General features: G+C 49.7%; 8 protein-coding genes across 8 annotated transcripts; 5 read left to right on the top strand and 3 right to left on the bottom strand.

Annotated features, from left to right (window-relative positions):
- Nucleotides 1-906: 906 nt before the first annotated feature.
- Nucleotides 907-1,101, top strand: LTR84_000346 (uncharacterized protein; the record flags this gene model as incomplete). Its single annotated transcript, XM_064843977.1, has 1 exon — nt 907-1,101. One exon carries the CDS (start codon nt 907-909, stop codon nt 1,099-1,101), a length of 195 nt encoding a protein of 64 aa, XP_064711837.1.
- Nucleotides 1,102-1,643: 542 nt separating this feature from the next.
- Nucleotides 1,644-2,129, top strand: LTR84_000345 (uncharacterized protein; the record flags this gene model as incomplete). Its single annotated transcript, XM_064843976.1, has 1 exon — nt 1,644-2,129. The coding sequence occupies one exon, from the start codon at nt 1,644-1,646 to the stop codon at nt 2,127-2,129; it is 486 nt and encodes a 161-aa protein (XP_064711836.1).
- Nucleotides 2,130-3,670: 1,541 nt separating this feature from the next.
- Nucleotides 3,671-7,599, bottom strand: LTR84_000344 (uncharacterized protein; the record flags this gene model as incomplete). Its single annotated transcript, XM_064843975.1, has 2 exons — nt 3,671-3,774; nt 3,828-7,599. The coding sequence occupies 2 exons, from the start codon at nt 7,597-7,599 to the stop codon at nt 3,671-3,673; spliced, it is 3,876 nt and encodes a 1,291-aa protein (XP_064711835.1).
- A 914-nt stretch (nt 7,600-8,513) lies between these two features.
- LTR84_000343 (uncharacterized protein) lies at nt 8,514-10,034 on the bottom strand (the record flags this gene model as incomplete). The annotated part of the gene is made up of 1 exon (XM_064843974.1): nt 8,514-10,034. The coding sequence occupies one exon, from the start codon at nt 10,032-10,034 to the stop codon at nt 8,514-8,516; it is 1,521 nt and encodes a 506-aa protein (XP_064711834.1).
- Nucleotides 10,035-10,925: 891 nt separating this feature from the next.
- Nucleotides 10,926-12,395, top strand: LTR84_000342 (uncharacterized protein; the record flags this gene model as incomplete). The annotated part of the gene is made up of 1 exon (XM_064843973.1): nt 10,926-12,395. The coding sequence occupies one exon, from the start codon at nt 10,926-10,928 to the stop codon at nt 12,393-12,395; it is 1,470 nt and encodes a 489-aa protein (XP_064711833.1).
- A 499-nt stretch (nt 12,396-12,894) lies between these two features.
- LTR84_000341 (uncharacterized protein) lies at nt 12,895-13,986 on the bottom strand (the record flags this gene model as incomplete). The annotated part of the gene is made up of 1 exon (XM_064843972.1): nt 12,895-13,986. The coding sequence occupies one exon, from the start codon at nt 13,984-13,986 to the stop codon at nt 12,895-12,897; it is 1,092 nt and encodes a 363-aa protein (XP_064711832.1).
- A 1,223-nt stretch (nt 13,987-15,209) lies between these two features.
- Nucleotides 15,210-16,802, top strand: LTR84_000340 (uncharacterized protein; the record flags this gene model as incomplete). Its single annotated transcript, XM_064843971.1, has 1 exon — nt 15,210-16,802. The coding sequence occupies one exon, from the start codon at nt 15,210-15,212 to the stop codon at nt 16,800-16,802; it is 1,593 nt and encodes a 530-aa protein (XP_064711831.1).
- A 707-nt stretch (nt 16,803-17,509) lies between these two features.
- On the top strand, nt 17,510-22,297 carry GFA1 (glutamine--fructose-6-phosphate transaminase (isomerizing); the record flags this gene model as incomplete). Its single annotated transcript, XM_064843970.1, has 8 exons — nt 17,510-17,555; nt 17,607-18,214; nt 18,277-18,398; nt 19,904-19,981; nt 20,034-20,104; nt 20,164-20,395; nt 20,447-22,026; nt 22,077-22,297. The coding sequence occupies 8 exons, from the start codon at nt 17,510-17,512 to the stop codon at nt 22,295-22,297; spliced, it is 2,958 nt and encodes a 985-aa protein (XP_064711830.1).
- Between the last annotated feature and the right edge of the window lie 274 nt (nt 22,298-22,571).

Here is a 22,571-nt window from a genome sequence, read left to right as displayed (position 1 = left end):
TATTGGGTACTAGACCGACCCTTTCGAGGCACTTTAAGGCTTTTCTTTCCTCACAATCAGTCTCTTTCCCGAGAGGTTCATCATGGACTAAAAGTCACCTGCGTGCCATACATTCTTATCTTCTTTGAGAAATTTGTATTACATCGGAACTATGTCACAACCATTCCGTTTCATTTCTTCTGCGTCGTCTCGGGTTGTTTGTCCCTATCTACACAAGTGTTGTTCCGAAACTATGAGATGGACTTGAAGAAATATCCTACACACCCCATACAGTCTTCATCGGCACCCACAATGAGTATGAACACTTGGATTGTCCACATACAGTAGAATAGAAAGAGAATTGTCAACAACGTGAGTGTATATTCTTGTCTAACATCGGAGCCCTCCAGATCTATCGTTTTGACTTCATCTTTTGGGTTGCAAGGTGGGTTCGTTGCCTTCTGCATGCGAATATGCCTCCGCTACTGAAAACATGTTCTTGAGGACCTACAGGGGCCATCAAAATTGCGGGCATGTTCCGGGGATTGCCTTGCATGGTCTCTAGCAACGAAAACTATTTGTCTGGTCCGACCATCCCATCTATTGTGCAAGTTTTCATCTTGGAATGTACCCCTGCCTTCAGCATATATCTAGAGGACGCGTTTCTACTTTGCGAACAGCAAGATTGCAGACTGTCGAAAAAAGAATACCATCCATCTCAAGACAAGGAATCGATCCCAGAATCGTCATAGGCACCTTCGCCAAGGGGACAACCATACTCTCACAGCCATTCGCAACATTGCCAACCTCTTCTGTCTCAACACATCGGGCGGACTGTTCCAATACCTCACGCTTCCAAATTGTTTGGTCTTCAACCTTTGCTTGGTTGCGTTCGCCTTCTTTTTGGTCATCGTCCAAGTACTCAGAATGATGGAAGGGGCTATTGTTGAGGAGCGACGCAAAGACCGGCCATTTTACAATGCGAAGCAATTGGCTGATAAGGACCTGGATTTACTTTTGGATCATGTGAAGGCGGAGAAGGCCTGGAGAGACCTTGCGAGAGAGAACCAGGCCTGGAAGGACAAGACGCCTCCCGCGCCGCCTTCGGAGCTTCCCACCTAAGAGTACTTGGGCGACTTGACTGGGACGGACGGAGAAGGCGTTGATGAAAGTTGAGTACCCATCCATGAGGTAGATACCATTGCGGTCGGTTCGCAAGGGAGTAGTGGGAGGTAGCAAGACAAAGAAAAAAGCTGTGCGAGACAGCGACGATTGTGACAACCAGACCATAAAGAAACTATTGATACTCATAATAAACTGAATGGCAGAGATGCAACTCCCATAGAACTCCAACTAAAGCATTCTGACTGATTTTCTCCGCACCAACTTTTTTTCCCTGCCTTCTGTGCCATTCATACCAACTCACATCCAAAGCACATAGAGATCTCGCACCTCAATTGGAAACAATTTCAGTGCCTTATGCTCCACTGCAATCTCCTCCAGTGAATGCCAATAAACCACAACATTCTCTCAGCCTCAGAAGAGGGCACAAGTGTCGTGGTCAACCCATCCACAACCCCCACCTCATCCCACCACACACCATTTTTACCTCTGAGCAATCACAACCACAACTACGCCCTCCTCCTCCTCCTCCTCCAGAAAAAATGAAAATTTTGACAACCAACTTCCTGACCTGCGCGGTCAAGACCTGCAAGACCTCCCCGGCGTCCTTCCCACTACACTTCAAAGACGCGACCCTCGAACGCACCGAGATCGAATACAACCCACTATTCCTGCGCAACGTGCTCCCCCGCGTGAACTGGGATGCCCTGACGACGACAGCGACGGAACTGGGCCTGCAAGCTCTGGTGCCCGAGCGGAACCCCGTGGATGTCGTGGCTGAAGAGGGTGAGGGCGACGGCGTCGGAGAGAAGGAGCACGACGGCGGAAGCGAAGGAATGGACGTCGAGCATCAGCCGCAGCAGACCGAGGAGAAGAGTGCAGAGGTGGAAGAGGTGTTAAAAAAATTGCACGGTCTGTTACTTGAGACGGCGGTGACGGAGGGGAAGCTGGTTTGTGGGAACTGCGGGTTCGAATATCCGATCAAAGAGGGCGTGGGAAATTTCTTGCTGCCCGCGCATTTGGTGTGAGAGGCTACATACAGGTGAGAGGCGGGTCAAGAAGGCGAAGAAGAATAATGAGATCAAGTGCGGGATACCGAGGGAGAGAATAGACTGAGTTGAGCAAGTCCACCGCTCTCCCCCATATCGTTGCGCACGGCATGTTCGCTCACTCGGAGGCGGTCTCTCCGAGAAAGATGCCGTGCTATGAAGAAAGAAGGCAAGGAGGGAGGGAAAGGTCCGCTGCAATGGGCTATATGTCATGTCAGGGCATGCCCCATGCATGATATGCGACTCTCGCCACCTACGCTACGATCACCAGAACAGAGGCCGATGCTCAAGCTTGAGCGTACTTTTCGACAACCACATGAGCTGGCTGGCTAGCAGACATCCACATCTAGCGAGAACAGACGAAGATTTCACCCAGCCTGCCATGGCGCTACATCGACATGAACAGATCTCATCCTCCATGTGCTGTTGGAGATCGCCAGTGGGTGAATGGAAGGACGACCATGATGAAATGCCCTTGATCACCGAAGCCGGAGCGGCACCTGGGTGGCAGTGGCAGGCCCGAATACGGAGCTTCGATCACAGGGGACATGTTCACCTTGTCACCGTCGATGAGCCGAAAGGATTTTGGCCATTTGAAGTTATTGTTCCTGGCAATGTGTGTAGGCTCGACTCAGGAACGTCCATAACATTATTACACACACACTCAAACGCGAATACCCAACTCATCAAAATCAAAGATATCATCAAATCCTGCCCTGTCTCTCAAGATTATGGGACCAGGGTTAAGACCAAATTAGCACTAACTAGGTATCTAGCTTTAGGTACTTTGATCTATGGACTGTACCTAAGCGTCGTGTGGATTGGAGTACTCAAGTCTCCATATTCTCAACAAAGTAAAAACTTGCAGGCGAGGCTTTGCTTTCGTCGTCTCCAGAGCCATTGATCGGAGTCAGCCCACACTGCGTTACACAACCTGAGAATGAATCCTGCAATACAAGTACAGAAGGGTGGGAATGAGGAGAGGAAGGGAAGTAGTAAGGCGGCAGAGGTAGGGAGGTCGTGGTTGAGAGGACCGAGCGTCGAAAAACGGGTGAAGTACTAAAGAGCTCTCTCGGAAACCTAGTGAATGTTGTCCTCTGGTGAAGTGCCAGAGAACATACATGCTCATTACCTTCTTCCGACGTGTCGACTTGTTTGTGTGTTGAAGAATCGAGGATATTCGTGCTTTCATCATTGCGTTCTGTACTGCCTTTTCGATGACCAACATGGCAGAGCCTCGTCAAAGACCAATGATGGCGACAATGTAGATGACCATTCGCTCCAATGGCCGTGTATGCTCCCGATGCATTTCTCATCATAGCTAAGCCTCCTAGCCGTGGCATGCAAAATTCCGATTTGAACAGGGAAGGGAAAAACGCCGTCCAAATGCTCGTCTTGGTTGCACATGCCATACAAAAGTAGTAAAGAAGATACCCACAATACACCAGACAGAATCTCGTAAACGCCCGGATCGCAGCCACCAGCCCGTATTGAAATGTACGCTTGAGATGAGGATATAATTAGTTGAGAAATCCTTTGCAAACCGTCGTGCCGCAGAGACATGGAATTCGATCATCGCTGTCCATCTCCCGCTCAAACTTGTAATCGTATGTCAACTCCTCATCTAGAAACAGTTAGTACATGGTCATTAATATCGCGATACTGGATCGATCATACCTTTTTCGATATCTCGCAAAGCATAGATGACAATACGTTTGGTGCCACCGACACGAATGATCTTGGCGGTACAATTCGGAGCGCAGCTGTGATTGATGAAGCGAGCAATGCCTCCCTTCTTCGTAGCGTCCACAACAGTTCCCTCATCAATTCGGAAAAGATAACTGCTGCCAACCCCCATTTCCTCGTACTTGATTTCACGAAGGTCGGCAATTTCCTGTCTGATTTTCTCTCCCACGTACTCTATGATCATCTCACTTGCTGTTATTCGCTCCAGGGAGTAAAGTCCCCAGTTGTGGATGGCTGATCGAGCAAATTTCACAGGTTTCTTGCGCTTTTGAAGTTGATTAAAGCGTAAAACATCAGCATCGTCACCCGTAGCTGAGAGCATCTCGCGTTGCCGATCGAGATCTTTGATGGTACGACGGTCATCGGCACGTTTCCCACGAGATGATGCCTTCGGCAGAGCCATCGTAGGTTTGCTAGGTTGATCACTCTTAGCTTCGGCCTCTCGTTTCTCTCGTGCTTTCTGGACTTTGATTCGGTGAGGCAGGTATTTGGATTTTTCTGACTCGAGAATTCTCTTGATAGGTTCCGTTCTTGCCGAGCCAGATGCATTAGGGACGTAATAACCTTCGATAGGTGGTTCTGTCCGTAGATTTCCAGGCTGGACACCATGTTTGAGATTGCGGATCTTTTCTTGTTTCCAAGCCCATGCCATAGGGTCTCCAATATTCATCGGTTTCTTCAAAGTCATGACTGCTGCAAGATATGAAAGATCTTCCTCATCGAACAAGCTGGCTTGCCAACCTCGAAGATCCGGAATAATATCCTCATCGTCATCCACAGTAGGTTGAGGCTTTTCTGCAGATACACCCCACTCGACTTCTGGTCGCCATTCTGCAGCCTCGGCCAAAGCCTCTTCCTCTTCCGCAAGTTCAAGCACATTCTCAACAACTTCGGCGGCTTCAGCTTCAGCTTGTGCTCGTCGAAGTGCCTCTTGCTCTTCGAGTTTCTGCTTCTTCGTTCTCGGTTTGGGTTTGGGCTTCTTGATTTGCGTCTTCGGGGCGTCGGAATCAACATCAGGAGTTGCTTCAATCGGTGTTATCACTTCCTGTGGCTGGGGATCTTCTGACTCGTCACGTTGACCAATACCAAACAATTCTTCGTCGGCTTTTTGACGTTTTCGGACCTCCAATTCCTTGACTAACCTCTTGCGTTTCCTCGAGGACGGAGACATCTCGTATATGTTGCGCTCAAGCTTCGCAATAATAAGATCTTCAGCACTTGTCCGTGTATGATCCACCTCATCCTTAACAGGGGCATCTGGCATTTCTGAGTCTTCGCGAACTTGAAACCGTTGCTTAGTTGCCTTGCGAAGGAGTGGTTTATCGTCATCGTCCTCTGATACAGATGTCATGCTCATTCGACTTGCAGGGCGACTCTCCAGATCTTCAGTGTCTCGGGTAAGTGTAGTCCGTCGCTCATCGTCAGAATCATCCTCGTCTTGGAACTGAGAAAGTTGGTGAAATAGTGGACGAACAAAGTGTCTAGCTGGTGGTGGTTTTCTCCTTTCGTCACGAAAACCAACCATGCCTCGATCCGTCCCAGCACGTTTATTGATCTTTGGTAGGGATAGAATGTTTAGACTCTTGCTGGACCTTTTGTTCGACGCTGAACCAAATCTCGAATCAGGAGTTTGGGAACCCTCATCGTGTTGGGGACGTCCAAACCTTCGAGGGCCCTCAGGATCTTCAATACCAAGTGCTCTGCGCCTCTCTATGTGATTACTGGGATCCAGGTAGTCAAACAGGACCGGAGCGGCGATTCGAGATTTGATATCCTCGAGCAGTTTGTCCCTAAGCTCTTGTATGACTAACTGTACCACAGCACGAGAGGGATCCAGGTCGCGAGCCCGCTGCCTCTTTTCCTCCTCAAGGTCGAGATCATGTTCCTTGCGTAATCTATACGCTTGCTTCGAATAAACAAAATCTACCGGGGCAGTAGGTTGAGCCTCGGTCAGAGGAATAGGGTTTGAGGCAGCCGCTTTCGGATTACCATTCAAATGAAGCTCAAGGTTCATAATATATGTGAATAGTGGTTGCATATGACACCCGTGAAACACTTTCTTTGCTTCCATTTGTCCAGTACGTGACTGCTCAAAGGTAACAAAGTAACCCGTCTCATCACATCGAATTTCGCGCCAATCGTACATACGCATTCGTTTCTTGAGATGTGGTATGGTGGTTGGCATAACAGGAACATAGCAATGCGCCACAAAGATGTATGGTACTTTTAATGTCTCGGCAATTAATTCGGACTCGACCACATGGGGTCCGGAAGGCTTAGAGGGTGAAACGGTCTTCTCTGGTTTGGGAGGTATGGCAGCCGTTAGAGGTAATGTGCCCATCGAGGTTGGAGGAGGGGGAGGAGGTGCGTAAGGAGAATGGAAAGTAGACTGTGGTCGAAGAGAAGGTTTTCCTGCTGGGCCTTTCGGAGCAGTAGGTGGTGGGCCCGAACTCTTTGCAAAGCTTGGTAGCTGGGGCGCGGAAGGTATGGACGGCGAAGGTGAAGGTTGCACTCGTGGTTGGTTTGTAAAACCACTTTCCTTACGATGAACCGCGATAGCCCTTTCCACCAACTTTGCCGTGATGGAACCATCTCGATCAACTACCACTTGAACAGTTTTGAGTCCGATCCTTTGACCTCTCTTGCCCTCCAGGTAAGCAGTTTTGGCGGCTAAAACTGCCGAAATAGGTCCTCCACCTTGGAATGATGCGCAGTCTTGATACTTTATATTGCATATCCCTAGAAAGCGACCAGTGACTGGGTCGGTCTTGTTATCGATATCTTCAATCTCACCGAAACTTGAGAACAAAGCGCTAATTTGGGACAGAGGCGCCATAGGATCAAAGCCGGTGACAACTATGGTGGTAGGAGGAGAACTGGAAGCAACAGCGGTCGCAACATCAGGCACCCACGATCTTAGATTGTATGGCGCAGGCCGAAACTTGGACTTTCCCTTCCCTATTCCACCCTTGAGATAATAGGGAATGGCTAATCGAGGGTCGAGAAGCTGCACATTGTCTTCGGTTCGTGATATGAAATCCGCAAACTGGGCTTTGAGCCTCCTCTTATCCTTTGTAGGTAGATTTTTGTCGAGTTCCGGGTCGTAAGAACATTTTGAGCCCTTGATAGTGAGACTGAGGTCGCGCGCACTGGGTCGGTGGGTTGGAGGAGTGTATAAGGGAGTCATGGAACCAGGGTGAGAATTCGAATTCGCATGATTGCCATTAGTAAGTGGTCTTGAGGCCGCTTCGGTTGTAGGACTCATTAACTTCATGTTTGGAGGGGAGTCGGAGGTGGTGAGAGGGGTTAGAGTCGTGAAGGCGAGATGATTCGAGCTGGCCATGTTTGCGTTTGCAAGGGATGCACTGAAAACCGATGAGGCGGTGCTTGACGAACTGGCAGAACCGACACCATTGAGAAGATCGCCAGCAAAGGTTTCGGTGTTTTCTTGGTTAAGGGGAGAGTTATTGAGTTTGGGCGAACGATCGAGTTTGGCGGAGGACTTTGTAGCACTGGCGATAGCAGGCGAGGTCAATGAGGCGCGAACAGGAGTGTCTTTGTATGGCGCATCTTCAACGCGTTCAGTGGAGTGATTGAGCCTGAGTTTGTCGTTGTCGAGAAGCTTTGAAGATTTTCGTTGCTGAATGACGCTGGGAGCGCTCGGGAAGAAATCAGCAAAGTTACTGCCCAGCGGGCGCGACATATCCCTGTGATCACCAATCTGAAGCGAGAATCATCATCACGGGCCGAGATGAGATTGATGTTTGGTTCTTAGGGTGCGATGGAGAAAGACAAGAAGGATCAAAGCATGAAGCGCAAGAATGAGTGGTGGCCGACGCAGGCCTGCGGCTGGGCAGAACTTGAAATTAACGCGTCGGTGACGAAGAGAGGCAGATGGGCTGCGAACAGGGAAGGGGTAGCCCTGGAAAAAAAGGCGCAGGCAGGCCTAAATGCGAGAGGTGTTGTCGGAGGATTATTGGAGGTATTGGAAGGTGTGTCTGAGAGTAGAAGGACAGTGAGAAAGCAGGGACAGATTGGAGGTAGAGATTTGAGGATTATCCTGTCCAGTTTGAGGTCAAAGTGAGTGCAGTCTGCTTTGTCGTGCCAACTGGTGAACCAGAGTTGCAGTTTAGGTGTCAGTGCAAAGTCCCCGGTGGCCATGGTGAGGGCGAATCTGGATTTGCTTGCGGCTGCGGCTGCGTCTGCGGCTGTCGCTTAAGTTGCCATTCATCATCCGGATCGCACTTGCGTCTTCCACATCTGCCCCTTAGAGCCTTGGCATCTCACAGACGCGCCCCTAATCCTTTTGCAGTAGCACTTAATTCGTACACTGCAAGCGAGGGGCGCGGGCTGCAAGTTTTTCCCAAGTTCCTACATCCACTACTCCGTCCTCTTGGACCCATTCCAGAAACTCGCCAAAATCCATAACATGTCCAAGCAGCATAACTGCAGTGGACGAAACTATCAAAGTTCCCGTTATTGCGCTTGCTCCTCCCGGAATTATTACTGTGAGCATCTCAGTAGACGTCATTAGGCCATTATATTTCCTCTCCTTCCAAGGTTTCTTTGACCAAGGGACGTTCTATTGTCTATTGTTATGGACTCGTCAAAAGAATTCTAGCGGTCTCTCTGCAGCGGACAGAGTTCATGAACATCAAATACCTCTGTACCAGCGGTGTCTTGTGACACACTTAAAATCGATGCGACGCCGTCTTGCAAGAAGAAAGTATTGGTGAATGCATAAGCACCGTCCATGGCAAACAGCTCGCACACGTAGGCATCTACTATGACGTGGACGTCGTAAATGCTTTGAGTGTTTGGAACCCACATACAGACCTTGTCATCAAACAGAGGATGGTGCCATGAAGAGCCGGTACGGATTCCCCCTCGATCCATAGAAATGAACATTCCTTCCCTCTCGACTACGAAATCAAGCCGGACCGAGTGGCCGCTGGGGTTTGCAATGTCCACAAGCACCCCTGCAGAGGACGTTCCAGACTTGATCTTGAGTTTGAACTCAAACGAACCGGAGCCCCGCATATGCCTCTGGTATATGACTTCTGTGGAAGGTTTGACATTTGCCGAACCGTGGGTAAAAGCTATCGGCATATCATCGCTAGCCATTCGAACGATATTGAGGTCTACAGGCCGCGATATGAGCGACAAAGACTTTGTGGCTTCGTTCAAAGGAACCTCGCGAATAGAGAACTTGCGAGGAAGTGACATAGCTGACCGATAACGCTCAGCAGGGACGCGATTGCAGTACTGCCAGTTGCTTGCCCATCCAATACCATATGCCTGACCGTCTGGAGAATTGAACCACGTCTGTGCTGCATACCAATCTTTGCCCAAATCTGCCGTCCGCAAATAGTGGTCATCGCTAGTAAAGATGGTGCCGTCAAATTCACCAAGAAAATACTGGGTAAAGCTTCCTCCCAATGGTGCACCAGGGCCAACACTCAAGAAAAGTACCCATTTCTTACGTTGATTGTCGTCATCAAATGGCACCTGCACCAAGTTGGGCATCTCATACTGGTACCCGCGGACACCGGAGCCTTCAAAGTCGGACAAATGATGCCAATGTATGAGATCCGGGCTGCTGTAGAAGCCAATCTTGAATTGATGACACTTTGCAACAACCATCACCCACTGGTTTGAAGGAGCATGCCATAACACCTTTGGATCGCGGAAATCTGCCCAGCCTATATCAAGTACTGGGTTATGTTTGTGCCCAGTGAATGTATATCCTCCATCGGAGCTGAATGCTACATTTTGCGTTTGGTGCCCTTGGGTGTGGAGTGTAAATATGGCAACAATACGGTCATCTGGGCCAGTTGACTCGTCGAATTGACCCGACGTGTTGTTACAATCAAGCACACAGCATCCGGACCATATTGACTCATGCTCCGATGGCGCTTTGATGGCTTTCTCATGCCGCTTCCAGTGCAAGAGATCTGTCGACGTGGCATGGCCCCATTCTGGACGGCCGGCCACAAGTTGTTGGTCGTCCAGTTGGTAATATAAATGCCAAACTCCTTTGGTATACACCAGCCCATTAGGATCGTTCATGAACCCTGTCCTCGGCGTGAAGTGGAGAGCTGGCCGATGGTCGCCTTGTCTCTGAGCAATAACAGCCATATTCCGTCCGCTGCTATGAATTGTTCCTGTGTACAGATATTGATCCAAGAGTTCGGTCTCGGTGGGGACAAACTATCGAGGTCTCGACACTGACCAGAGAAAGCAGGAATGGTATAGAGCGAATTCATGTACCAAGTTGACAACGGAAGTGACGAAGTGTTCCTCAAGCGAGGAAGATAATCGATTAGAGGATCAGTGGAAATTTCTACGAATATAGCTCTTCGGGGGCGGGTGGGATGCGCTGTGGGACTTTACTCCTAGTTGCGAGAGCTAAAGACCTAGTTGACATGGCACTGTGAACTTGGATTCAGGGCACCTCGGGAAAAGCATTTCTATCTCATATGAACCTTACCGACCGTGCCTCTCACCATCGCACGTGTCACGCTGTTGCATCAGAGCATTTAGGGAGACACCAAGATAGATCCACGTCCGTCCTTGGCCCTGCCGACTCGGGGCTCTTCGGGAGGCCAAGTGTAGTTTGCAGATGGGCATTCACCCGTTCAATGGTTGACTCCGAGCAGTTGCTCCAGTTCTTAGTACAATGCATAGCGCCCCGTTCACTCAAGAATTTTATGTAGCCGGGGACTTTAAAACTAAGCTTTGAACAAGAAGTCATCTTTTAGTGGAGTAAGTTGCAACGTGTACAGAATGGTCAGTGTTGCAATCAAGGTTCGACCTTCTGGGAGCTTGCCTGCTTAGCCTCGGGGGCCGTCGGGACATGTCGTCTAACCTTACAGGTACATGTTCTCGAGAACAGGGAAAACACCAGCTATAAGTTGAAAAGTCATTATTTACCAGCCGGTCGGGGTCACCTTTAGGATAAAACCATACACGTTATAGACACCGGAGAGCCTTGCTCGGATTTTGTCAACCACAGATTCCTAAGTAGGTATGGCACAGCCTGTCTTGGCGGTGTCAATGAACCCGCTGGGGCTGCGGGATCCAAAATTCGACGGCCCGCAGGGAGATGCCATCCCATTCTTCCACGAGGGCAGGTACCATCTCTTCTATCTGGAGGCGCCGGCAGGCAAGGACGACCAGCCTGACCGCGGGCGCACGCCTTGGCGGCATATCGTCAGCGACAACCTGATCGACTGGCACGATCTGGGAATTGCGTTGCCACTTGGTGAAGGTGATGATCCCGATGTTGACGGGATTTGGACAGGCTCCATCATTGCAGTTGATGGCGTGCTACACGTTTTCTACACCGGTGGCCGGCGTATGGCGAGCATCCCGCAAACAATCTGTCATGCGACGAGCACGGACGGAGTGCTCTTCGAGAAGAGTCCCTCGAACCCGATTCATTTCCCGCACAGAATGTGGTTCGAGCAACGCGACTGGCGCGATCCATTCGTGTTCTGGAATGGAGAGCATGAGCAGTACTGGATGCTAATTACCGCGCGTGCGAGTGAGGGACCTGCCGGCCGCAGAGGTGTGGTCGCGTTGAGCACTTCTGATGATCTCGTATCCTGGGCCACCGTTCGCGAACCTTTCTACGCACCAGGCAACACATATTCGATGGAATGTCCCGAGGTGTTTCGCCTTGGGGACAAGTGGCGTCTGGTTTTTTCTCGCTTCACCGAGTATGCCGCGACCGTCTACCGAGAGGCGGAGGATCTGGCCGGCCCATGGCGCACCCCGAGACAGCCAGCATTGGATGGCGCTCACTGGTATGCGGCAAAGTCTCTAGAAGATGTTCATGGACGCCGTATCGCGTTCGGCTGGGTCCACGATCGGCGTGGCTTCACAGAGGGAGGCGAGTGGCTGTGGGGCGGGGACATGTGTCTTCCGCGCGAAATCTTCGTTGGCGAAGATGATCGTCTGTGCGTACGTATACCGCGCGAAATCGAGGGCCAACTGATGTCCCAACGGGCACTCCTAATTCGACAGGCATCCGGTGACACGACGACCGAATGGGAAGCCAGCGTGCCTGGTGCCTTCTCGATAGCCGAGATCGAGATTGGCGCTCTGCAGCGCAGTTTGACTCGGCTTACGGTTGAAGCTGATCTCCAGGATCTCGCTGGCGGCGTGGGCCTGGCACTCTACACGAACACCAGGCTTACAGAGGGTTTGCTGCTCTTCTTCGACGCCAGCACTGGGGTTATCAGCTTGGGTGGACCTACGGGGGGACAAGAGGACGACCGTCTGCCTGTGCCGTTCGTAACGAATCAAATCAAAGGTCGTTCAAGTGGAAAGCTCCGATTCGACTTGTATTTGCGAGGCAACGTGCTCGAGATATTCGTCGATAGACAGGTCGCACTTACGTATCGTCAATATTTCGATCGGCCGTTCACCGCAAAGCCTTACGTCGAAGATGGAGTCGTCACGTTTAGGGCGATGCTGGCAACGCGGAAAAGCTAGGGCCACTGTAGTCCTGCAAGCCTAAATGAAGGTCATAAGACGTGCGCTGGCTCTTACGGAAGCAATGCAAAGCGGTACAAACGGCGTCCATTCACTTTGACGTAGGTTACAGACACTGAAGATAAAAAGGTGACTGATGAATCTTTTTGAGGAAGACAAAAAGCAGGAAGCAGGCATATGCTCTATTTTAGGACCTCGAAGTCCACCATGAGACGGCATTGTGGTAGGCACGCATCTTGATCAGGGCTTACGTAGGTGGGTAGGCAACAATTTTGACGCTTCTTGGTATCACACCTATTGCCATAAGCCCTCGATAAAAGACCTGCTATCAGAATTACGTTGGTGATATTGATCATTCTTTATGGTGCTGTCTTATGTGGTCTATCTAGGCGCTTCCATAACGACTGGTTTTGCATGGCAAATTATTCAGAAACTCATGACACAGGGACGACCGTTACCATAGATTTCAGTAAACTATTTATTGACAGGGATCACACGACTAATTCGAGTGACTTCGAGAATCGTGCAAGTCATGTAAGATCATTGTGAAGTACCTAATGCTAGGACTGCACTGAATCATTGATTCAAGAAAAGCAAAAGCATGTTGAATACTAGATTCCAGTTCATCGGGTTTGTCGTAAGCGAGCGTAGTCCTCTGAGTCATGCGCATAATTGTTGCTGACATGGCAAATATGCTTATAGCATGGGGCCATGCCGTTGGCAACTCTGAAAGTCGAACACTTGTTCCACACAAGACTAGTTGGATGTATGAGTCAATGGCTGTTTTAAATGCATCTCGGTGCTCCTGAGTCTGGCACTCCCCAGTCATGATTATTTCCATAATACACGGCCAATACATCAGTATGACCGTGGCGAAATATTGTGCTCTGATGAGTGCTCGAGTGCTGTGTCTTGTGTTGGTCGCTGGCCATTTCGACTTGTCAAATTTGATGGAATCTGGCAAACAAAGATACCATTCGTCGAGCTGAGATTGCAATTCTTTTGCAACAATGGGCGCAAACGGTGTGCGATTAGTAGTGGGCGAATCTGAGTTGTTGAACGTGTAGCATGTCCTGTCGATTATCTTTCTCACCCCTATTTCCGCCAGGAAGTGAGGGTCTGGCTCATCAATGCCAGATGATTCTGATTCTGGAGATCCTTGCCAATGATACGGCTCTTCTCTGAGGGAGGGAAATCTCATGTTGCTCGCATAGGAAGACAATCCTGTTTTGGCAAAATGTAGCGTACCGGCATATTCACTTTCTAATATGAATAAGGCCCAAAACGCCCGTGTTTCGTATTCTTCTAGATCATAAATTAGGTCTCCTGATTCATCCACTGTCTTGTTGACCGGTCGTATCTCCATCAGGTTTTGCATTTTGATGGAGCCTATCGAAAGGTATTCTTGCGCTTTCGTAGGCATGACTTTGAGTCCGTAGAATATGGTGAGCAATATGACGCATTGTACCGATCGTAATGATACCTCCTCCAATACACAACTGAGCATTGACAAAGCTTGTGTGTGAAGTTCTTCTGCCTGAAATATTCCTACCGAATCATTCGCATTCAGACCGCCAATAGCTAGGACCATGAGTAGTAGAAACAAGTCCGGGCTTCCCTTGCACACGGTATTCTGAATCAGAGGGAGTTTTTCGAAAATTTCTCTCTTGTTCAAAATTGGGTACCAGTTGTATGAGTGACGGAAAAACAATTGCCCTAACTCATGCGGGCTGTGACGAAAAATCGCAACCGACCCGCTGTTCTCATACTCCATTGCATGGTGTAACTCGAGAGAACGAGCATGTGATGACAAGTTGATGTCAGTGTGAAACACGATTGCCGCGAAATGGTTTTCTTTGATGGTAAGAGAAACAAACCCTGAACGACCCTTTTCACGTGTAGACTCAGGTGCAATGATCAACGGCGACTGTGCCCCTATACTAAGGCGATTCTCGATAGCTGAAATCTTCGTGAGAATGGCCTCGATGTTGGTCTCCACTGTAGAAACGTGCGGGGTTTCATATTTGCAGAGACAACCGTTCTCCTGACAGAAAGAGCACTTGGGCTGAGCTCCATCGCATCTCGTCTTTCTTGCTCGGCATACTGAGCAGGCCATCTTGCTCCGGTTCTTGTTGTAGGTAGCCATCTTCCACATGCTCCGATAGCCCCCGATCGTCAGACGACTATACAAACAAGCGGGGCTTGTAAGCCAAATGGCAGTCGAAACGAAAGGTGTCCCTGATACCAAATAATGTGCGGCGTACTTTCTGAAATGCAGACAGCAGCGTGACCGTCCCTAAAAATGTTGCGCTAGTGTTCTGCACAACCCAATGTGACGCCAATAAAGTCTCCTTGCGACTTCTTTCGGACCGGTTGACCGATTGGTCCCCGCGTAAATATCCCGCCTCAGTTTGGTACTTGATGCAGGTGGTTTTAGAAAGTCCCAACCCACGGGGACAATTGCGGGGCAGTATGTCTAGAAAATCTTAGCTGTAGCCTGTTCGGCCTGTTCCATCATCACATGAGTGACGAGCAAAGCCATAAGGTTCTTGGATCGCTAACCCGCTCCCAGGCTGACTGTCCGGCGTCGGGGAAGCTCGGCGCGATGAATATTTGCGATGCTCATTTAGGTAAGATCCATGGCGAGTAGTGGGGGTGACCGGACCGACGCACGACGCTCTTGCTCAGCTACAAGACGATACTATTCTGGGCTAAAGTTTCAACATCACCATGTGATATTTAATGGCATGGTATTCCTTTCGAAAGGAGGTCAGTACCTAAGTCTAACACCATACCTAGGTGTTGAGGAACAACATGGACACCAAGCCTGCTGATCATCTGGAGGAAACAACTGTTGGGAGCCCTCAAAATCAATCCTCGCCAATGTCCAAAGACTGGAGTCAGGTCACCCAGGATGCGAAGGAGGCCACTGCTGCGGAGCACGAGACGACATTCTGGCAGGGAATCAAAGTGTATCGCAAAGCTGCGTTTTGGTCATTCATTGTTTCCATGACCATTATTATGGAAGGCTATGACACGGCTCTCCTCGGGAACTTTTATGCGCTTCCTGCCTTTAGGGAAGAATATGGTTCACTATACCAAGGTTCCTATCAGATCTCATCACCATGGATGAACATGCTGTCCTATCTGCAGATGATCACAAACATTATTGCGGCACAGGCAGCCGGCTCCCTGTCGCAGCGATATGGCTACCGACCACTATTGCTAGCAGCCCTGGTGCTCATGGGCGGTGCTATTTTTGTTACATTCTTCGCACCGAGTTTGCCTGTGTTACTGGTCGGGGAGCTGCTGTGTGGTATCCCATGGGGCACCTTTGCGGTGCTTGCTCCCGCCTACGCTTCGGAAGTTTGTCCGGTCGTTCTCCGCGGTTACTTGACCGCGTATCTCAACACATGCTGGGTGATTGGGCAGCTCATCAATGCCGGTGTTGTGTATGGCCTCCAAGATTACCCAGGCCAATGGTCTTACCGAATTCCCTTTGCGATTCAATGGGTGTGGGTACTCCCACTATTCTGTCTGATTTTCCTGGCTCCTGAATCTCCGTGGTGGTATGTCCGCAAAGGTCGTCTGGAAGACGCCGAGCGTTCTCTGCAGAGGTTGTCGCAAGATTCGGCCGCAATCAACACAAAGCAGATGGTGGCGATGATGTTGCACACGGACAATTTCGAAAAGGAGCGGGAATCTGGAACATCAATACTCGACTGCTTCAAGGGGTCGAACCTTCGACGGACCGAAATCGCTTGTGCTGTGTACGCCATGCAACCTATGACAGGAGGTGGGCAGATTCCAGGATCGTACTTCTTCCAACAGATAGGGCTGTCGGTGCGAGAATCTTTTGGGATGGGTTTAGGTGCCACTGCCGTGGCCTTTTGCGTATCGATCTTGGCCTGGGTCGTCATTGGATTGACAGGGAGACGCAGGATGCTTCTCAGCGGTATGGCTGGCATGGTGGTCGTACTCTTAACAATTGGCTTTCTGGGCCTCGGTCCAAGTTCGAGCCATACAATTCCTTGGGTGCAAGGGGCGCTCGCACTGGTGTTCAATGTGTTCTACAACCTCTCCGTTGGTACATTAGCGTTCACCATCTTCAGCGAAGTCTCTTCGACCAGATTGCGTGGAAGAACTATCGCCCTGGCGAAGAATGTGAATGCTGTGAGCGGGATTGTCGTGGGGGTTGCCAGTCCCTATTTTATCAATCCGCAGAATCTCAACTGGAAAGGCAAAGTGGGGTTCTTCTGGGCAGGAGTCGTCTTTCTGTGGATGGTCTGGGCCTATTTCCGTTTGCCGGAACTCAAGGGGCGCACGTATGAGGAGATCGACATTCTCTTCGAAAAAGACGTGAGGGCAAGGGACTTCAAAAAAGTCGTTGTCGATTTGGATGTATGACCAGGTGAGTTGACAAAGTTCGGTCGCTGCCCGCTACAATATATTGCATGTCACGGTTTCCACGGGAGAGCAGGGCACGTATGAATTCATGACCGCAGCGAGCATGATCAAAATCCCATATGGACGAGATATGAAAGCGCTAAGAATCCAAACGAGAACACTGGGCGGAGTGAATGGCGCCCGTCGATCCGCGAAGCGGTTACCAGGAAGTTGAGCACTGATCTGTGTACCTACCTGCTTTTCAAAGATACTGAGCCGATAGTTTAATTGCAAGAGCTTTTCCCCAAGCTAATTTCAAAGTAATCAGTGTGCTCTCTCTCTCTCTCTACCCTCGAAATGTTATATTTTTTTTGATATCACTACCAGTAATACAGTATCTACAAAGTGTAAATCTATAAATAGGTAGGAAAAGCAAGTCAATGAAGTCATGGAATACCATTTGCACTATCGGTGATGTTCAATTTTGCTTCCATGTCCATTATTACATAATATTGCCTGATGCAATTCAGGTCTTCTTTATCTGCCGGATTTGGGCTTCGGTAGTTGCGGTTGTGGTGATGTCAAGAGTAGGACCTATGCGCTAATGGCCTGGATAAAGTACTAATACTATCAAACCATCCCCATGACAATATCTGCCTTTTGCCCAGCCATCGACAAAGTTACCAAAGGACAGTGACAAGCATCGATTCCATTACTGACCAGCAAACATGCCATTCTCCTACAAAAAAGTCCTAGTCTTCGGAGCAACAAGTGGTAGGTGACGACCCGTCCAGACACAAATGCCAACTTACTCAGTTCGTACAGGTATAGGGGAAGCACTCGCCAATCGATTGGTTCAAGAAGGTGCCTTTGTCATTGCGGTTGGCCGGCGTAAAGGCAATCTCGAGTCTCTAGTGCACAAGCATGGCCACGACAAAGTTCAAGCTGTTCCATTTGACATCACTCAGGTGGAATCGATCCCTCACTTTGTCACCAATGTCACCAGCACCCACACGGATCTAGACTGTGTCATCTTGAATGCTGGAATCCAAAGGAGAACGGACTTTAGTGACCCGGAGTCGATCGATGTTGATGTGCTGAATCTCGAGTTCACCACAAACTACCTCTCTCAGTTAGCTTTGACCAAAGCTTTCTTACCGTTCCTGCAGAAGGCGTCCACCGCGTCAGCATTGGTCTATGTGACTTCTGGTTTGGCCTTGGTACCAATAACTCGATGCTCCAACTATTGTGCTTCCAAAGCAGCGTTGCATCAATTCATTCTCTGTCTGCGTGCTCAATTGAAGGACTCTAACATCAAAGTCATTGAGATCTATCCCCCAGCCGTGCAGACCGAGCTGCATGATGAAAAGCACCAGCCTGATATCAAGAACGGTCGATCGTTTGGAATGCCTCTCGATGAATTCACAAACGAGGTAAGTCTTCTTCACGTATCTTTCGATGTTGAAGTGGCCATTGAGTCTGATATCATGATTAGGCATTCGCTGGCTTAGCACATGGTGCCGAGCAGATCCCAGTAGGCAGGTCCAAGGATGCCTTTGAAGCGTTTGAACTTAAGCGGCAGGAGATCTTCCAACAAATGCTGGAATCGATGCCATCGTGAGAAAGGGGGGCGATAGAATTGGTTGGTCGGTAAACAAGCATATAGAGAGTGGTTATAGACAGAAGCGTCTCCCAACCATCATCAGCCTTGTGTGGAATCTTCATTGGCAGATTCTTTGATGGATCGTTGCCCCTGGAATAAATTGTGTTGGACTTAGTCTTGACCAAGCATTGGACCATCGGGCGCACATGGAAGGTGGGCCGATGCTTGCGACTGGCTCATGGATGATCGGTGGAACCTGGTTGTCTCATAAAGCGACTGCGGTCACTGGTGAAGGACAGTGACGTCGAACAAATTTCAGAATCCTGGCAGGGGCGGCAAATACTGGTATAAACAGGCTCAGCCACTATCGAACCTGAATTATGGTCTCAGTCTCGGAGTTGACGAGTAGAAACAGGGACAGGGTGAAATCGTGTCGTTGGAGTCAACAAGATTCGCCATCTTGTTCAGATAGTCACAGAGACCCAACGACTCTGTATGAGCAGTAACCTGATAAAGGCCTGATTAATGTCTCGATGGTTATCTATATTTGTACAGTTGAGCCACGCAATGTGGCAATGTGGCACAAGCGTCAGGGCGTGTTTCACTAGCGAAAGGCAGGGGTTTGGGCAAGCATCAGCTGTCAATGCTTGCGATTGGATCGGTAAAGGAAAAGATCAAAGAAGGGTAGAACGGTGACCGTAGCCTGGCCGCTTGGACGTTTTGGAACCGATGATGAAGCTCCAAGTCCGCATTGCGAGTTTGTCGTGCACAAATGTCCGGAGGGCGGAGGGACTGAGCTCTACTCGTAGCTGAAGCGTATACGAATAGGTGGTGAAGGTGCCTCTGGAACAGCACTGGTACCTGCCAAGACACAGCTGGTTTCAAAATATACGGGCGGTTGCTGAGCAGAATAGGTCATCAGGTGTGGATTGATGCAGTGGTGGTCGGTGGATGATGCACTGGTGGGGGACGAAGTTCAAGCCTAACGACGAACCCCTGTCCGTGGCGCCAGTCAGGGCTCAGCTCCTTGGGCTCGGTGCGGTGTGCGGCGTGCGGCGTAGTGGGCTGCACTCCAGCTGCTGCACCCGCAACTTTGCAGCTGCAGTGGCCATGATACTGTGCGGGTGCGGGTGCCTCGTAATGGGGACTTGTTTACGCTGGTGCTTGGTGCTTGGTGCTTGGGGCACGGTGCTGGTCTAACCAGCTGCACTGGTACGAAATAAGCATCAACTTTTTGGAGTTTCCCTCAGCCGCCGCTGAGACCTGTACATACCACCTGGCCGTCCTTTTTGGAATCTTTCTTGTCAGCAGCATTACTACAACTACCCATCGTTCTCAGCTTGTCACTGCTACTACTCAACTCTCACTTCCCTCTCTCCTCCTCTCTCTTCTTGCCTCCAGTACACTCTTCAACTCGGGAAAGCCCAATTCCTTGTTCATTCCCTGAACGGCAACTCCACCTTCCTTTGTTCGAGGCGTCAGCCCACCCACCGAACACTCTCACTCTCACTCTTTTAAGGCAGGCTGACCTCGTTTCCCTCTTCACATCTTTCAGCCCGGCCGCAGAGAGCAAGACCAACAACACCGTCAAGATGTGGTAGGTTTTTCGGAAAGTGTCCGGAACACGAGCACATGCTAAACACCAACAGTGGCATTTTCGGTTATATCAACTACCTCGTCGAGAAGGACCGACAGTACATCATTGACACATTGATGAATGGTATGTGTCAATTCCTCGCAAATCTACCAACCTCAATGCTGACCTTCCGTCCTACACAGGCCTCTCTCGGCTGGAATACAGAGGTTACGACTCCGCCGGTTTCGCAGTCGACGGCGACAAGAAGAATGAGGTCTTTGCCTTCAAAGAGGTGGGCAAGGTGGTCAAGCTCCGAGAGTTGGTTGCCGCCTCCGGTGTCGACATGACAAAGACCTTTGACTCTCATGCTGGTATTGCACACACCCGATGGGCTACCCATGGCAAGCCTTCAAGATTAAACTGCCATCCACACAGGTAGGCTAAGCAGAACATGGTGCTACGAATCTGCCAGCTGACATGTTCTAGATCTGATCCCAAGTGGGAGTTCTCCGTCGTCCATAACGGCATCATCACAAACTACAAAGAACTCAAGGCCCTTCTCGAAGGCAAGGGCTTCCAGTTTGAAACCGACACGGATACCGAATGTATCGCCAAGCTCGCAAAGTTCCTCTATGACTCCCACCCTGATATCGACTTTACCACCCTCGCAAAGGCCGTCATCAAAGAGCTCCAGGGCGCTTTCGGTCTCCTCCTTAAATCTGTCCATTACCCTCATGAAGTCGTTGCAGCCCGAAAGGGTTCCCCCTTGGTTGTGGGTGTCAAGACAGCCAAGAAGATGAAGGTTGATTTCGTTGATGTTGAGTATTCCGAAAGCGGTGGTGCTCTCTCCGCTGAACAAGCCAACCACAATGTTGCCGTCAAGAAATCAGCAGCAGGTCTCTTGGCTCCTGGCTCAGGCCTTCTCGCTCCTCCAGACAAGTCTCTTCTCCACAGATCTCAATCCCGAGCATTCTTGTCTGATGATGGTATGCCCCAGCCAGCCGAATTCTTCCTATCGTCCGATGCCTCTGCTCTGGTTGAGCATACCAAGAAAGTTCTGTACCTGGAAGATGATGATATTGCACACATTCATGAGGGTCAGCTCAACATCCACCGTCTTTCCAAGGATGATGGTACCAGCAATGTCCGTGCCATTCAGACGATTGAATTGGAGCTTCAGGAAATCATGAAGGGCAAGTTTGATCACTTCATGCAAAAAGAGATTTTCGAACAGCCCGAATCCGTTGTCAATACCATGCGAGGTCGTTTGGACGTTGCCAACAAGACCGTCACTTTGGGTGGTCTGAAGCAGTACATCAGCACCATTCGAAGATGCAGAAGACTGATCTTCATCGCTTGCGGTACTAGCTACCATTCTTGCATGGCTGTTCGCGGCGTGTTTGAAGAGCTGACGGAGATTCCAATTGCTGTCGAACTTGCATCGGATTTCCTCGACCGACAGGCACCCGTATTCAGAGATGATACCTGCGTCTTCGTATCACAGTCTGGTGAGACTGCTGATTCTCTGATGGCGCTTCGTTACTGCTTGGAGCGTGGTGCCCTGACGGTTGGTATCGTCAACGTGGTTGGCTCGTCCATCTCCATGCTCACGCACTGTGGTGTTCATATCAACGCTGGCCCTGAAATTGGTGTCGCATCCACAAAGGCATATACTTCTCAATTTGTGGCCATGGTCATGTTTGCCCTGTCTCTTAGTGAGGACCGAGCATCCAAGGCTCAACGCCGTCATCAAATCATCGAAGGCCTTGGAAAGGTCAGCGAGCAGTTCCGAGAGATCCTCAAACTCAACGACTCGATCAAGGAAATGTGCGCCAAGTTCCTGCAAAATCAGAAATCACTGTTGCTGCTGGGACGTGGAAGCCAGTACTCAACCGCTCTCGAAGGTGCCTTGAAGATCAAGGAAATCTCTTATCTCCACTGTGAAGCCGTCATGTCTGGAGAGCTCAAGCATGGAGTTTTGGCATTAGTGGACGAAAATCTTCCAATCATTATGATCTTGACACGTGATGATATCTTCGCGAAGTCTCTGAACGCATATCAACAAGGTAAGTTGGCCATTCCAAGTTCGATTTGACTGTGTACTAACTTATTCCAGTCATTGCTCGCAGTGGTCGCCCTATTGTTATTTGCAACAAGGATGATCCTGAATTCCCACCTTCCAAGACCGAACGAATCGAGGTTCCTCAGACGGTGGACGCTCTGCAAGGTCTCCTGAATGTTATTCCATTGCAGTTAATCGCGTACTGGCTTGCCGTTGCCGAAGGATTGAACGTTGATTTCCCCCGTAACTTGGCCAAGTCTGTCACCGTCGAATAGACATCTTTTACAACACGTGTTGAAGTCTATTCGCTGTGATAGGGGTATCATGTATCATATGATATGTATGGGATTCAAAAAGATGGTTATGTGCCACAACGCAGCGTGTAGAAAGTCTAAGCTCACACTCAATGGATGAATAACTCTAGGATGGAGTGGTATAAAGGCGTATTAATTTAGGTTGAATACCAATTGATATGATTGCTTATGACTTTGTTCTTTACTATCTATGTCCACTCAAATCCTGTGCCCAAAAGTCATGATGGTATTGAGC

Source organism: Exophiala bonariae (genome assembly GCF_035927105.1).
Source record: "Exophiala bonariae strain CCFEE 5792 chromosome Unknown scaffold_1, whole genome shotgun sequence".
Classification (NCBI taxonomy): Eukaryota; Fungi; Ascomycota; class Eurotiomycetes; order Chaetothyriales; family Herpotrichiellaceae; genus Exophiala; species Exophiala bonariae.
Note: the sequence above shows the minus strand (reverse complement) of the source record. Positions and strands in the feature narration are given on the sequence as shown.